This window comes from Nannospalax galili, unplaced genomic scaffold (assembly GCF_000622305.1).
Source record: "Nannospalax galili isolate Female #2095 unplaced genomic scaffold, S.galili_v1.0 scaffold84, whole genome shotgun sequence".
In the NCBI taxonomy this organism is placed as follows: domain Eukaryota; kingdom Metazoa; phylum Chordata; class Mammalia; order Rodentia; family Spalacidae; genus Nannospalax; species Nannospalax galili.
In genome coordinates this window covers 967,408-981,084 of record NW_008352272.1, presented here as the reverse complement: position 1 = coordinate 981,084, position 13,677 = coordinate 967,408, and the positions used below count along the sequence as shown (strand labels likewise).

The window sequence follows — 13,677 nt, the reverse complement described above, 5'->3', positions numbered from 1 at the left end:
CTTTTAAAAAGTACTTATGGGGCTGGAGAGATGGCTCAGCAGTTAAGAACACTGACTGTTCTTGCAGAAGACCAGAGTTTGAAATCCAGCACCCACATGGCAGCTAACAACTGTCTGTAACTCCAGTCCCAGGGGATCTGACTGCCTCTTCTGTCCTCCAAGGGCATTGCACGACACAGGTGCACTTACCTACATGCAGGCGATATACACATACACATAAAATAGAAATAATAATTAAAACATTTTTTTAAAGTACTTATATAGGCAAGGCGTGGTGACACACGCCTTTAATCCCAGCACTGGGGAGGCAGAGGCTGGGAGATCTCTGGAGTTCAAGGCCAGCCTGGTCTACATAGTGGGTTCTAGGTCAGCTGGGGCTACTGGAAGATCCTGTCTCAAAAAGACCAAAAGCCAAAAAACAAAACAAAACAAAACAAAACAAAACAAAAAAAACACACCCCCACCACTTATATAAGTGATTTAAGTTGGGTTTTTACCTCTGGGGTTGTCCCTGACTCTTGTCAGAAATCTTATTGCCACAATAATTCAATAGATCACATAAAAATGTACCCCAGTATTAAAACTCTATTAACTGAGTGTCCACTATGTCTAGACACTCTTTCAAGAGCTAGGGAAATAGTAAATAACAATCTAAAATCTTTGTTCTCAGTTGAGCGGGAAACATAAAAAATAAACTAATCCTGGCACTCAGGGGACTGAGACAGGAAGACTGAGTTCAAGGCCAATCTAGGCTACCCAGTGAGACTTTCTCTGAATAAACAAACGTATACCTTGTCAGCTACTGAGGACTATTTAGAAGAAAATAAAGAGACCCAAACTGATGACTAGGTTACTTAAATAAGATGGCCTTAGGAAGGCGTCCAATGATTCAAACCAAGTTCCAGAAGAATTGGGGGCCTTAGCATTTAGGAAGTTCCTAGGAAATTCTATTACCTTTTGGTTGTTCAACTTCTCTGAGCACAGCCTATATAATCCAGAGAGGGTGTGCAGCATGCACTGATAATGTTATGGTTTTAAAGTAATTTATTATTCATGAAATTTATATACATAATATATTTCCTATGATGCAACAACGACAACAAAAAAAAAAGCAACCTGCCGGGGTTTTGGCAAAATTCCTGGCATTTGTCATTACAAATGGAATCAGCATCCCGCAGATTTCTCTTCTGAAAATGTGGCGTTGTTGGCTCAGGTCTCTAGTCTAAAAAGTGAAGATAATTATAATACTGACCAGTCAGGGGGTGTTACTGTTAATTTGACATTTATCCAGGAACATCTATGGAGGAACATTGAATCATGTGCCGAGCATGGTCTTATATATGGAAATGTATTCACGGATTGCATCCTAAAGAACCCAGCAAATCCCTTTGTTCTTTAAACAGTATCTTAGAGCCAAGGAGAGTAGAACTTGGGGGAGTTAAATTGAGAGCCCCAGGACTGGGTTCCAACCCAGACACCTTGGCTCCAGAGCTTGCTAATGTTATCACGCAGTTAACTCTGCGCCTGCACACAGTAAAAGCTGAATAAATCTCTAAGATGCTACCGGTGGTGAAGCTGTTTAATTCTAGGCAGCGGTGGCTCTACAAACTCCGTGTACGCAGGGTTCAGGCTTGCTGGTGGAAAGGGAGTAAGGAAGTGCTCTCATAGCAACCGCCACTTTGACTGCAGTTGGGTTGGGGGAGTTGACCGCCCACTGCTCGGCCACGCCCCTCGGCCACGGGAACTGGCCCGGCTCTGAGCTCCCCTTCCGGGCCCGCCAGTGAGCCGGTCCTCTAGTCTTCACCCCCCTCTCGAGGCTTATGGTTGCGCCCGTTCTCCGGCTCTAAGTCACAAAGCGCGGGGGTCACGTGGGCGACCCGGTGCGCTTTGTGACGTCAGGCCCCGTCCCCCGCCCGCCCATCGGCGCACGCCCAAGTCCCGCCTCGCGCGCGCGGCCCGTGCAGTCACTGCTTAAGAGACCCCGGAGTGGGGGCGCTCGCCTGAAGCCGGGCCGCGTCCGCCATAGTTCCTGGCTTAGAGGTGTCGCCGACGCTGGGTGAAGGCCCGAGAGCGGCCGGGGGGCAGAACAAAACAAAAAAAGGGAAGCAAGCGAAGCCCTCGCCGCCGCCCGACCGTTCCTGGGCTCCCCGACGCGGTCGCGGGCCTAGAGGCGACGAGAACGGGAGGAGCGCCGAGGAGCCGGCGACAGGACGCGTCCGGGAGCCTCGGCAGCGTCCCCGGGGTCTGCCGAAGCCGCCCGGCCGCAGGCCGGGGCCGGGGTGGTGAGGAAGGGCCTCGAGGCCTAGCGAGGCCCCGCACCGGCTTTGTGTCTCAGGCGGCGGCGCGGCGGCGGGGGGGTGGGGAGGCGGAGCTGAGTCGGGGGCGGCCGCTGAAGGCCTCTCCTCCGCCGACCGCGCGTTCTCGGCCTAGGCCGTGGGCCTCTCGCGGCCTCCGGGGAGCAGGCGCCAGGGTGTGTGCGGTGGGGGCCTGGGCCTCGGGACGCCGACGCCGGTCGTCCGGAAGCCGGGAGGAGGCGAGAGGCCACTCGAGGACTCCGGGCCTAGGCCCTCTCTCCCCGCAACCTTCTCCCGGTGCCTGGGTCACCCCGTCCACCGAGAGAGAGACCAGCCGGGAGGTGCGGCCGCGCTATGGACCCCTGACCCCGCGGGGTCATTCGGACTCTTAACGTGTGGACTGACCGCTACTGACTGCACCGCCTGCCCCCGTCTCCAGCCGGCCCTTAGCATGAGCGAGGGGGACCCAGCCGGGTGACATTGTGCCGGTTGGCGGATCCTCGATTGCCCCCATTCCCGTCCTCCTCCCACATGAAGCGATTCTGAGTACGGGGGGGTTCCGGATTATTGTTCTCTCGAACCCCCGCTTGTGGTTGGGGGGTATTTAATCTGAGGCCTTAGGGTCCTTCGGTGTCTTTTGAGTGTTTTGTGTGTGTACATATTTTGCTCTTAAGTTTATAAATATACATATATTGAGAGTGTCCACGTCTCCTCGCTGAACCTTAGGAATCCTTTGCCACAATGTCCTGTGTGCATTATAAATTTTCCTCTAAACTCAACTATGATACTGTCACCTTTGATGGGCTCCACATCTCCCTCTGCGACTTAAAGAAGCAGATTATGGGGAGAGAAAAGCTGAAAGCTGCCGACTGCGATCTGCAGATCACCAACGCACAGACGGAAGAAGGTAAGAGGCACATGGGCCGCAGGTCCTAAATGGGTGGAGATGGGTGCTAGTTGGAGGGGCCTTGCAGAAGCCTAACCGCCATTCTTGTTCGTTGTAATACTTCTCGTACAGCTAGCTTTTCATGAATAGCCTAGGATTGCAGCACTCGACCTTGGAGTTTAACTGGCTGGTTTGCCTTCTGAATGCTGGGGTCATCTGCAGGAGGCTCATTCAAAAACGTGGCAATTCTTCTCAGTGTTACTGTTTCTTCCTCCTCCTCTTCACTGGGGAGGGACTGAAAAGAGAGGTTAAATACCAAGTCCTTTGGGCGTTTGCCTTGTGGCATTCTCTACAACTTTTTTTTTCCAACTGAAAGAAGGCGTGGAGGGCCTTTTTGTTAAAGCAGCGATTATAATTTATGGTGTGATTTTAACTTTCTAACCCAGCAGCGATCTGAAGTTGATAGCATATTTTATGCCCACTCCATTCATTTATTTGGAGTTGTTTGCATTGTGGAGAAAGGATTTTCTGAGGATTTAATGAGTCAGTGTTGGAATTATTTTTGGAATATAAAAGTTCTGATGTGACCCACCATTCTAGTTTTCTGTAGCCCAGGCTAGCCTCCAACCCCAACAATCCCTGGCCTCAGCCCAGGTCCCCAGAAATGCAGATGTTAGTCATCACATCCAGCAGCAGTTAAACTTTCATTTAGTTCATCACATAAACTCTTAAAATTTAGCAGTTCAGGGAGGCTCTAAAGTACTAATATTTACATTTTAAAGTAGTAATAGCTTGCTGAGGGTATAGCTCTTTGGCTATATATAGCTCTTTAGAGCCCTGGCTTAGATCCTCAAATTGGAGTTTTTCATTTTTAAAATATTTGTAATAAATGGCACTATAGGTGCATGTGACAGGAGGCTTTTCTGACTGAATTTGTTTTGGTTTCTTTTCTCCAAATAGTAATGCTGATGTATGGGTTTTAGTAGACCAGACTTCTGGCATTTATTCATAGAATGGGGAAAAAGAAATCTAGTGGAGTTCTAAATAGGGTATTTGTTTATTTTTTGTTTTTGAGATAGGGTCTCACCATATAGCCTTGGCTGGCCTGGAACTGGCTGTGTCAACCAGCCTGGCCTCCAACGCACAGAGATCCACCTGCCTCTGCCTCCTGAGTGCTGGGGTTAAAGACCACTTTGCCTGGCAGTTAGGATAATTTTTGATCACTAAATTTGGTATAAGGTTTAGTTTGGGTTTTTTTAGTCTAAAAGGGAGATCTCTTTAGCCTGTAGTTTGGTGGGTAGACCAAATGTCAATATAGAAGACAATTTTTTTTTTCATTTACAATGCAGATACAAGCATAATTAAGAAATAGCAGTACTCGCATATTGTGATTCAAAGTGCTCAGTAAGAAAAACCTTTGCTTATATAATACCATGTAAAAGAATACTGTCTACTTAAGTACCTTTTTGGTAATTGTTATTTTTCTGTAATTTCTCTCTACTTAGGAAGAGAAAAAAATTGTTCTTGGTAATGAACAGCTACTAACTTTAAATCCACCAAAAGCATCCCTTAGTATTGTTGGCTAGTTCACAAAAATCACATGAATTTTTAAGAATTTTAGGCCATGCTGCTGTAATAATGGATATTTTTAAATGAGGAGAAAGATAATGAAATTAGAGGCATTAAAAATTTTTAGTTAGCCAGGCGTGGTGGCGCACGCCTGTAGTCCCAGCACTTGGAAGGTAGAGGCCTGCGGATCTCTGAGTTCAAGGCCAGCCTGGTCTACATAGTGAGTTCCAGGACAGCTGGGGCTACAGGGAGACCCTGCTTCAAAAAGACCCCCCCCAAAAAAAATTTATTTTATTTTTTTAGTTATCACATACTGTCTCAGTTTTATCATTAGAATATTTACAGTTGAATCATTTGAGATCATGTCTACCAACCCTCAATTAAAGGTAGCTTTTAGACTGGAGTAAGTTGTAGTTGAAGAAATTTTGTCTGCAAATTGAAGAGTTTTGTGACTGGTTTTGGGGGAGTTTTTGTGCAGGTGGTAAGGAGGGTTGGGTTCTTTGCTGCTGATTTATTCTCTGGTTGAGGGCATACAATCCAAACCCTGAAGTCCAGCTTTTTTTTCTTCCATATACTGTGTGAAATACCCTTTATTGAAGAAAGTTTGTTAGAATGGTTAAGAAGTTGTGAGAGAGATGATGATGCTGATCGTGGTAGAGAAACTTCTGAGTTTCTTAGGAGATGGTGCCCAGCTTTACAGGGTGATTGAACAACAATTCTACCTGGTTTAGCACCTTTTGGGAGGCAGGGGCAGGGGGAAATATGAGTTTGAGGCCAGCCTGGTGTACGTAGACCATTCCAGATCAGCTGGGCTACAGGGAGATCCTGTCTCAAAAAGAAAAAAGAAAAAAAACTACCCAGTTTAGAACTACTCAGTGAATTAAGGCTGCAAAGTAAATGCTTATAGTTTCCTAAGAGTGCCTAGAAGATTGAGTTGGATGATTTTAGTGTGCTTGAATTAATGTTTAAATTACTAATCCACTGTGTTTCTGCAAACATTCCTTAATAGTTTTGGAAATCTGTTGGGTATTTAGGACTCCAAATCTTGATATGACTAAAATCTAAAATGCTTGTGTCAGAATTCTGTTTTGGACTTAAGAATCCTGCTAGTTTATTTCTAGACCTTACTTATTTCACAATGAATCCCAATGATCTTTGTAAAACTTATTTTTATACTTTTCTATACTAACTCCTCCCCACCCCACCCCACCCCCCGAGTACCCTCATCCTGAACTTGTAAGAGATTGGGAGGCTGAGAGTGAAGTATTTATTTATTTTTGGTCTTTTTGAGATGGTCTCCCTGTAGCCCTAGCTGGCCTGGAACTCGCTCTGTAGACCAGGCTGGTCATTACTCAGATTCATCATTTTATTCCATCCATGCCTTTTCTGGTTTAGAGCAAAACTTATACTGGTAGGCCTTTTGAATCTAAAGGAACTACTTGTTAAGGATTTATATGTAAGAAAGAACTCTTGCAACTAAGAAAACCATTGTAAATTCAAGTACCTAACAGGTCAGCTAGAGCATGTGTTCAAGGGATATTGAGACATCTGACTCTAGTACTAGTAATACTAATTGATATAGTAACATAGTGCTGATCTGGAACTCACGGGGTAGACCAAGCTGGCCTTGAACTCACAGAGATCCACATGCCTCTGCCTCCCAAGTACTAGGATTAAAGGTATAAGACACCACACCCAGCCTTTCTTTTTTTGAATAAAAACAAAAAACAGATCTTGCATTATAGCCCAGGCTGGTCTTGAACTCATAGCAAAATGCTACTGCCTCAGCCTCAATACCTAACTAGTAAGTTCTCTTTGAAAGCTTTATTTATACACTTGAGAGTTGTTACACATAAAGAAACTAAAGAAACTGTCAGGTGTTTGTCACTAAGTTTTGGTTCTAGAAATAACTCTTGGGTTTTTTTTTGTTGTTGTTTGTATGTTTTTTGAGACAGGGTCTCCCTATAGCTCCATCTGGCCTGGAACTCACTGTGTAGATCAGGCTGGCTTCTATCCACTTGCCTCTTCCTCAAGTGCTGGGATTAAAAGCGTGCACCAACACACCTATCTCTTTAAATGTATTAAAAATCCCCCATTCTCCCTGCTTCTGATTTTTCTGACTCTTGCTTAGAAATTGGGATTGCAAGCTATTCAAAGTAGTGATGATGGTCTTCATTGGTATGCGTAACATCCAGGAAATTGCATCATTCTTAAGTAGATACCCATGACCTTTAGCCAGCAATTTAAAACTGAATGAAAGAACCCTTAAAAGAATAAGAACTCTTGCCTAAGCAATTCAATGTGGAGCAAGGAATACTAATAGCATTAAGATAAAAGATAATAATGATACACATTAAAAGCCTAAAAGACCTACATATAATACCGAGTTAACCAACAGAGCAGAAAAAGTCAGCCAGTTGATGCTAAGTAACTCAAGTGAAGCAAGTAACATTGAGAGTGGACCCTGATGTCTGGTTGTGCAATTAAGGAAGATTTTGATCTTTTAATTTCATGCTTAGAACTGCCACCAGTTAAAGTGTAAGTAGAAAGATAAGGTGCACTCACCCTTCCTTTTTTCTTCCCAAACACTGCTGTCACTGTTTCTCCATTTGCTGAGTGGAACCCAGGAATTCTTACCCGATCTCTTTCCATCTTTTCATAGACCAGGCCAGAGCAAGTTGTGGTTTTTTTTGTTTTGGTGTTTTTGAGACAGGATCTCCCTATAGTGGGGCTGACTTGGAACTTATGTAGACCAGGCTGGCTTTGAACTCAGAGCTCTGCCTGCCTCTGCCTCCTTGCGTGCTGGGATTAAAGGCATGCATCACCACGCTCAGCCAGAGCAAATTTTGGTTTGTTTTATGGCCTTTTTGAGAGCAAGCTTTTTTGATAACGTAAATTATCATCACTCTGAATAAAATCAGCTGGGGATTTCCTGTTATACATAGAAACAAAGTATAAGTTGATCCTGATTTATACCTTCCTGCCTGTATTTCCATTTTCAGCATCATTGTCCTTTATGTGTCTTACTCCCTTACATTTTTTCTCTGTAAAATACTATTCATTCAGCTTTCTTGTATATCTGACTGGCTTCTCATTCACAAATACTGGATATTCAGGAAAGTTTAAAAAAAAATCATCCTATCCAAAGTTACACCTACCTTTCTTTTTCTGGTCTTTTTGAGACATGGTCTCTCTGTAGCCCCAGCTAGCCTGGAACTTACTATGTAGACCAGACTGGCCATGAATTCACAGAGATCTGCCTGTCTCTGCCTCCCTAGGGCTTAATTAAAGTCTTTTTTTTTTTTTTTTTTTTTGAGACAGGGTCTCTCTGTAGCCCCAGCTGGCCTGGATTTGCTATGGAGACCAGGCTGGCCTTGAACTCACAGTGATGTGCCTGCCTCTGGGATTAAAGGTGTGCACTACCACGCCTGGCTTAACACCTACCATTATTATAAAAACCAGCAAATCATAATTTCATGTTTAGTTTGTCTTTTCTAATAATGAGCTACATGAAGGCAGGGATCATAATAGTCAACTCAAATGCTAGGGGACGGAGGAAACACTTTCTATAGTTGACATGTTAAACATTTCTGGTCAAGTGGGCTAGGGAGCAGCTTAGTCTTACTGAGATTTGGAGGTCAACAAAGTAGAGGTGCTAGGACCTAGAACTTGACTGATACTAACTAATACTATGTGGTATCCTTTGAAGAGAAGCCCCCTTAGGATTTTGTCCCTCTTTTTTAAAAAATACTATTTTTACTTTATGTGTATGAATGTAATGCCTTGCATGTATGTCAGTGCACCCATGTTGTGCAGTGCCAGAGGTCAGAAGAGGGTGTTGGATTCCCCTGGAACTGGAGTTAGGACAGTTTGGGTGCTGGGAATTGAACCCAGGTCCTCTGCAAGATCAGCCAGTGCTCTTAACCGCTGAGCCATCTCTCTAACCCTCAAGGATTTTGAATATTTGTTTTAACAATATTAGTAATCTAGATTAAGGAACATACATGTAGTTATTAGTTGCTCTTTTAGTCTAAATTCATTTCCTACAAAGCCTATGTTTGGTTGAAGCCACCTCATTCTTGAGTTCTTATTCAAATCCTTAAGTAGAAATTTGATTTTCTTTATTTACAGAGTATACTGATGATAATGCTCTAATTCCTAAAAATTCATCTGTAATTGTCAGAAGAATTCCTATTGGAGGTGTTAAATCTACAAGCAAGACATATGTTATGTAAGTATTTATAAATTTCATGCATTTAAATAAAGACCTTTTGAAAGGTTTAAAAAATATTTTATCAGCATTTAAAGTTTTACTATCTCAATTGAAAACTGAGCATAGGGTTTTGGTGATGGGTATTTTGTTTGTGTTTTTTTCTTACTGAATTCTTCTGGTTAAATTGGTAGCCTGTAGTTAAAGGAGCTGCTATTTGAGAACATTTTTCCTCCCAAATGTATGTGTTGTAGAGCTCTGTTTCACATATTTTGACAGCATCACAAGTAATGCCCACATAAGCTTATCACTACGAGGTTTTGGTTGGGAGGCCATAGGGTGTATAAGGATTGTGAGTATAACACTGGAGGCAGGCTTAGATTTGGCTCCATTAACTGCCTATTACTTACTAGCTATGTGATGCAGGATAAGTTAGTATTTTTGTCTCAGATCTCTCTAAGGCAGATCTCTCTAAGTGCATTTGGCATACTTCTCAGAACTCGTGTCTGATTTGTTTCTGCAATAAACTGCAGCATGAAACATTTGGAAAAATGTTAGGTAGTTGTTGCTGACGTGTACTGTACATGTTAGGCCTGTGATAGTTAAGTATTGAACGGGTGTAGACTTTTCTTGCCATCTGAGGAATTCAGAATCAACTATAACATTGTATTAAATATTATAAGTAACCTAGAGATTGTTTAAAATATGGAAAATTGTATGGTTTATACGAAAATGTATGCTTTTCTATGTAAAGGATTTAAGCATCATACTTTTTGGTATGTATTATAGTAGGTGGAAGTAAGGATCCTAGAGCAGATTCCCCATAGATACCTAAAGATAACTGTCCCTCTAACTCTGAGTTGTAAGAATTAAATTGTACTTGGCACTGGACAAATAAATGCCCATTATTAGAATAAGAACGTGGTATACAGAGTCAGAACCTTATAGTCACTAAAGTGACATAATTAAAACTTCATTAAGTTTCGTTTATTTTTTTTTGTATATATGTATGTAGTACTGAGGAATAAACAAACATAGGTCCTTGCCTATGCTAAGCATGCATTCTACTACTGAACTACATCCCTCGTCCTCTTTAATCCTTTTAGTATTTTGCGACAGGGTCCTACTAAGTTGTCCAAGCTTACCTTGTAACTAACTCTGTAGACCAAATGTCCTTCAACTTGGTATCCTGCTGCCTCAGCCCTTTAAGTAACTGGAATTATAGATCTGCACTACCAGTCCTGGTCATCTCAGAAGTTACATCATAGTAGAGGGACTATAATATGAATTAGGGTAGAATTATTTCCTAAGATACTTTTACATGAACTTAAACTTCACCATGTGCTTTTTAAAAACAAGTATCAGGGGCTGGAGAGATGGCTCAGCAGTTTAAGAGACTGCTCAGAGGACCTGGGTTCGATTCCCAGCACCCATATGGCGGCTACAAACGGTCCTTAACTCCAGTTCCAGGGGAATCCGAAGCCCTTTTTTTGACCTCAATGGCATTGTATGACACGGATGCATTCACATACATGCAGGCAATACACTCATATACATAAAATAAAAATAATAAATATTTTTTAAAAAATTTTTTAAGTATCATATTCGATCTCTGGATTTTTCATTTATTACAAAATTCTTGAGAAAAGGATTATTTGAAGTCCATGCCTTGTACAAAATTGCTTATTTATAATTCCTTATTTATAACGTGGGATTTTTGTTGATAATATATTTGCCTCATGAAATGCCTCTCAGTTTGAACAAATACTAGAAAATGAAGAATTCAGATTAGTGACAAATTGCCCAATTATAGATAAGCATTTAACTCAGTTTTAAAAAAATATTTTCAGACTATGTTGCATCTTCCAGGGAACTTTAATTCTTGTTTTGAAATATTAAAATGAAAATTATCAGGCTGGGCGTGGTAGTGCACACCTTTAATCCCAGTGCTCATAACTCTAGTTCTAAGGGATGTGACACCCTCTTCTGGCCTCTGCCAGTTTTCCATGACAGGGGTACAGGGAGGCTGAGGCAGGTGAATTTCTGTGAGTTCAAGGCCAGCTTGGTCTATATAGCGAGTTCTAGGCCAACCACAGGGAGACCCTGTCTCTAAAAGGCCCCCCCCCCCCCCCGCAAAAAAATTATCATCTACCTGTCTTTCTGGATTTCTGTAACATAGTAGTCTGCTAGGATCTAAATCATAAATGATTTGAACAGGGGTCTGCTTTAGGGAAATTTGATATATGGAAATTTACATCTTTTGGAAAAACTGGAGAGTAATTTTTCAGTCTGTTAGGAGTAAAGCACAAAGTTTGTAATGTAGTACTTTTCAGAAAACATAAGTGATTAAGTCGCTTAGAATTCTCAGTATGGATTTGTTTTTTTAAAACCACAAATGTATCTTAAACTGTTCAGAAGTGGTAAAGATTCAGAAATTGTATTAAAGTTTTATATCAAAGAAAATTGTATTCCTGAAAAGATGTTACATATAAAGATTTATTAGCCATCAGACATGGTTGTGCACTCCTATAATTTCAGTACTTGGGAAGCAGAGGTGAGAGGATCCTTCCAGCCTTGGCTACATAAGCAAGTTCAGTGCTGGTCTAGGCTACCTGAGATTCTGTCTCAAAACAATTTAACACAAAATTCCTAAGTAGCTAAGTTTTTGTTGTTTTTGTTTTATTTTCTAGAAGTCGAACTGAGCCAGTGATGGGAACTACAAAAGCAGTATGTAAAAACACAATCTCACACTTTTTTCTACACAATTACTTTTACCTTTATAATGTTGCAGTGAAGTAAATCATTTTAGAAGTTAATACCCAACTGATGATAGCTCATACTGTAAATAAATTGTATTTGAATGACAGCTCAGTTGAATATGGATATCTGTGGCATAATTTGCAGTTACTCTGTAGAAATGGGTAGTTTGTGCCCATTACACTGTTTCATATTAAATATGATAGCATTTTTCCTGTATGACACTGTGTTGTACAGTAATGTATGATCCCTTTTAGATCGTGTAGATTTTACACTAATGAACATGATAACATGTTCGACATCTGTCTGTCTATAGTTAGTATTTTGTATGTATGTACAGGCTGTTTTGTGCTTTTTGTTTCTTGCAATAAAAAAAGTTGTTTGGAGTGTATATTTTGCCATTTTCACGTTTTCGTATCACTTAGTTTTTTGTTAGTTTTTTTTTTTTTTTTCCTGCCTTATTGACAGCTTTCAAAAATGGATTAGCAACATGCAGACCGTACATTATTTGATACTCTCTCTAGGTTCAAACACACCATAGAAAAGCACTTTGCAGAGACTACTGATGCAGCTCTACTCTAGTAGTCCGTATTACTTTATTTGGCAATTTGGAACTCCTGTCCTATGCTTACAATTCTACCATATGGTGAATACCTAAATTGGGTCTCCCACTGCTTTCAGATTTTAATTGCAAGGTCTTACATGATTTAGTCTGTTTAAAATATTTTCCTTTCTCATATGATGCTAAAATGCTGCATTAGTTATAGACTGTCTTAATTAAAAGTAAGTTACCATTAACCAAGGTAACATTTTTTTAATAACTATAGATTAACTCTTAGTGTGACACCATTTTAACTTTGAGCTCTTAAGTAAGAGCACCACTCCTAAATTGTGGGGTGAAACATGCTTCAGAACACAGGTCTCTTTTAATTGGGTTCTGTAAACTTGATGGTTCTCTAAACATTTTATTGCTCAGGCTTAATATTGTACACAACACAAGGTATTTAAAAATCTTCATTTAGAAATAAAGGGTATTGCTTGCTATTTCATTTTATTTTTAAATACTACTGATCTTTGTGTATGAGGCATTTCACTAACCTTGGATCATTGGATCTTAAACATGATGATAACATAGAATATCTGAACTTTGGACTTGTTTTCTAAAATATATGACCTTTAGTTCTTGTGGAACTAAGTATAGTAATGCAAAGATCAAAAGTCTTAGTGTTTGGGGTTTTCCCCCTTCTTTTGGATGTTTTTTTTTTTTTTCTTCTTTTTTTCTTTTTCTTTTTTTTTTTTTAAGCATAATGCTGTAAAAACTGTCCAAGTTTCTGTTTTGCTGATGATTGATTTAAAAATGATTTTCATGTATTCAAATGCTAGCACAAATTAGATCAACTATCCTGGTGACTGTAGTAGTAAATGTAACACATTTTGTATAAAGTACATTTTTTATATAGTATTTCAATTAATTCAGATGAAGTTTTATTTCTTGAAAACAGCTATTTCCTTTTTGTTTATTAGCATGTGTATAAACACAAATCACATGTTCATAAATAAAGTTAACATTCTTTTAGCCTTGTGTGTTCCCTGGCATGTCTGTATTACATTTATAAGAAGCAGTTTAATTTAAGCTTACTTAGGTCTCTCTTTTTAATGCTTGGAAAAAAAGTACCTTTAATTTTTAGGTAGAATTGAAATGGAGACATTATATAACTTGTTAATCTCCATCCTTTATTTGCTTGGGGTACATTCGTTGATATTTAGGATGAAAGTATGTTCATTGAGCATAGCTAGTATTCATTTTAGGTATAAGAATGGTTTGGCTATGCACATTAACAGAAGCAAAATAGAGACACTGGAATTTTTTTTTTTTTTTTTTTTTTTTTTTTTTTTTTTTTGAGACAAGGTCTCTGTGTGTCCACAACTGGCCTGGAACTCACTATGTAGATGAGGTGACC

General features: G+C 40.6%; 1 protein-coding gene across 2 annotated transcripts in view; it reads left to right on the top strand.

The window, feature by feature from the left end:
- The first annotated feature begins 2,637 nt into the window (after nt 1–2,637).
- The window catches only part of Rbbp6 (RB binding protein 6, ubiquitin ligase), a 34,508-nt gene continuing 23,468 nt past the window's right edge, over nt 2,638–13,677 (top strand). The window contains exons 1-3 of one of the 2 annotated variants that reach the window (XM_008849208.3): nt 2,638–3,201; nt 8,881–8,980; nt 11,650–11,686. In XM_008849208.3, the coding sequence (XP_008847430.1) occupies nt 3,036–3,201; nt 8,881–8,980; nt 11,650–11,686 (303 nt within the window). In that variant the 5' untranslated portion in view covers nt 2,638–3,035. The remainder of the gene's footprint in view (nt 3,202–8,880; nt 8,981–11,649; nt 11,687–13,677) is intronic. The other variant, XM_008849209.3, reaches the window with a different exon arrangement.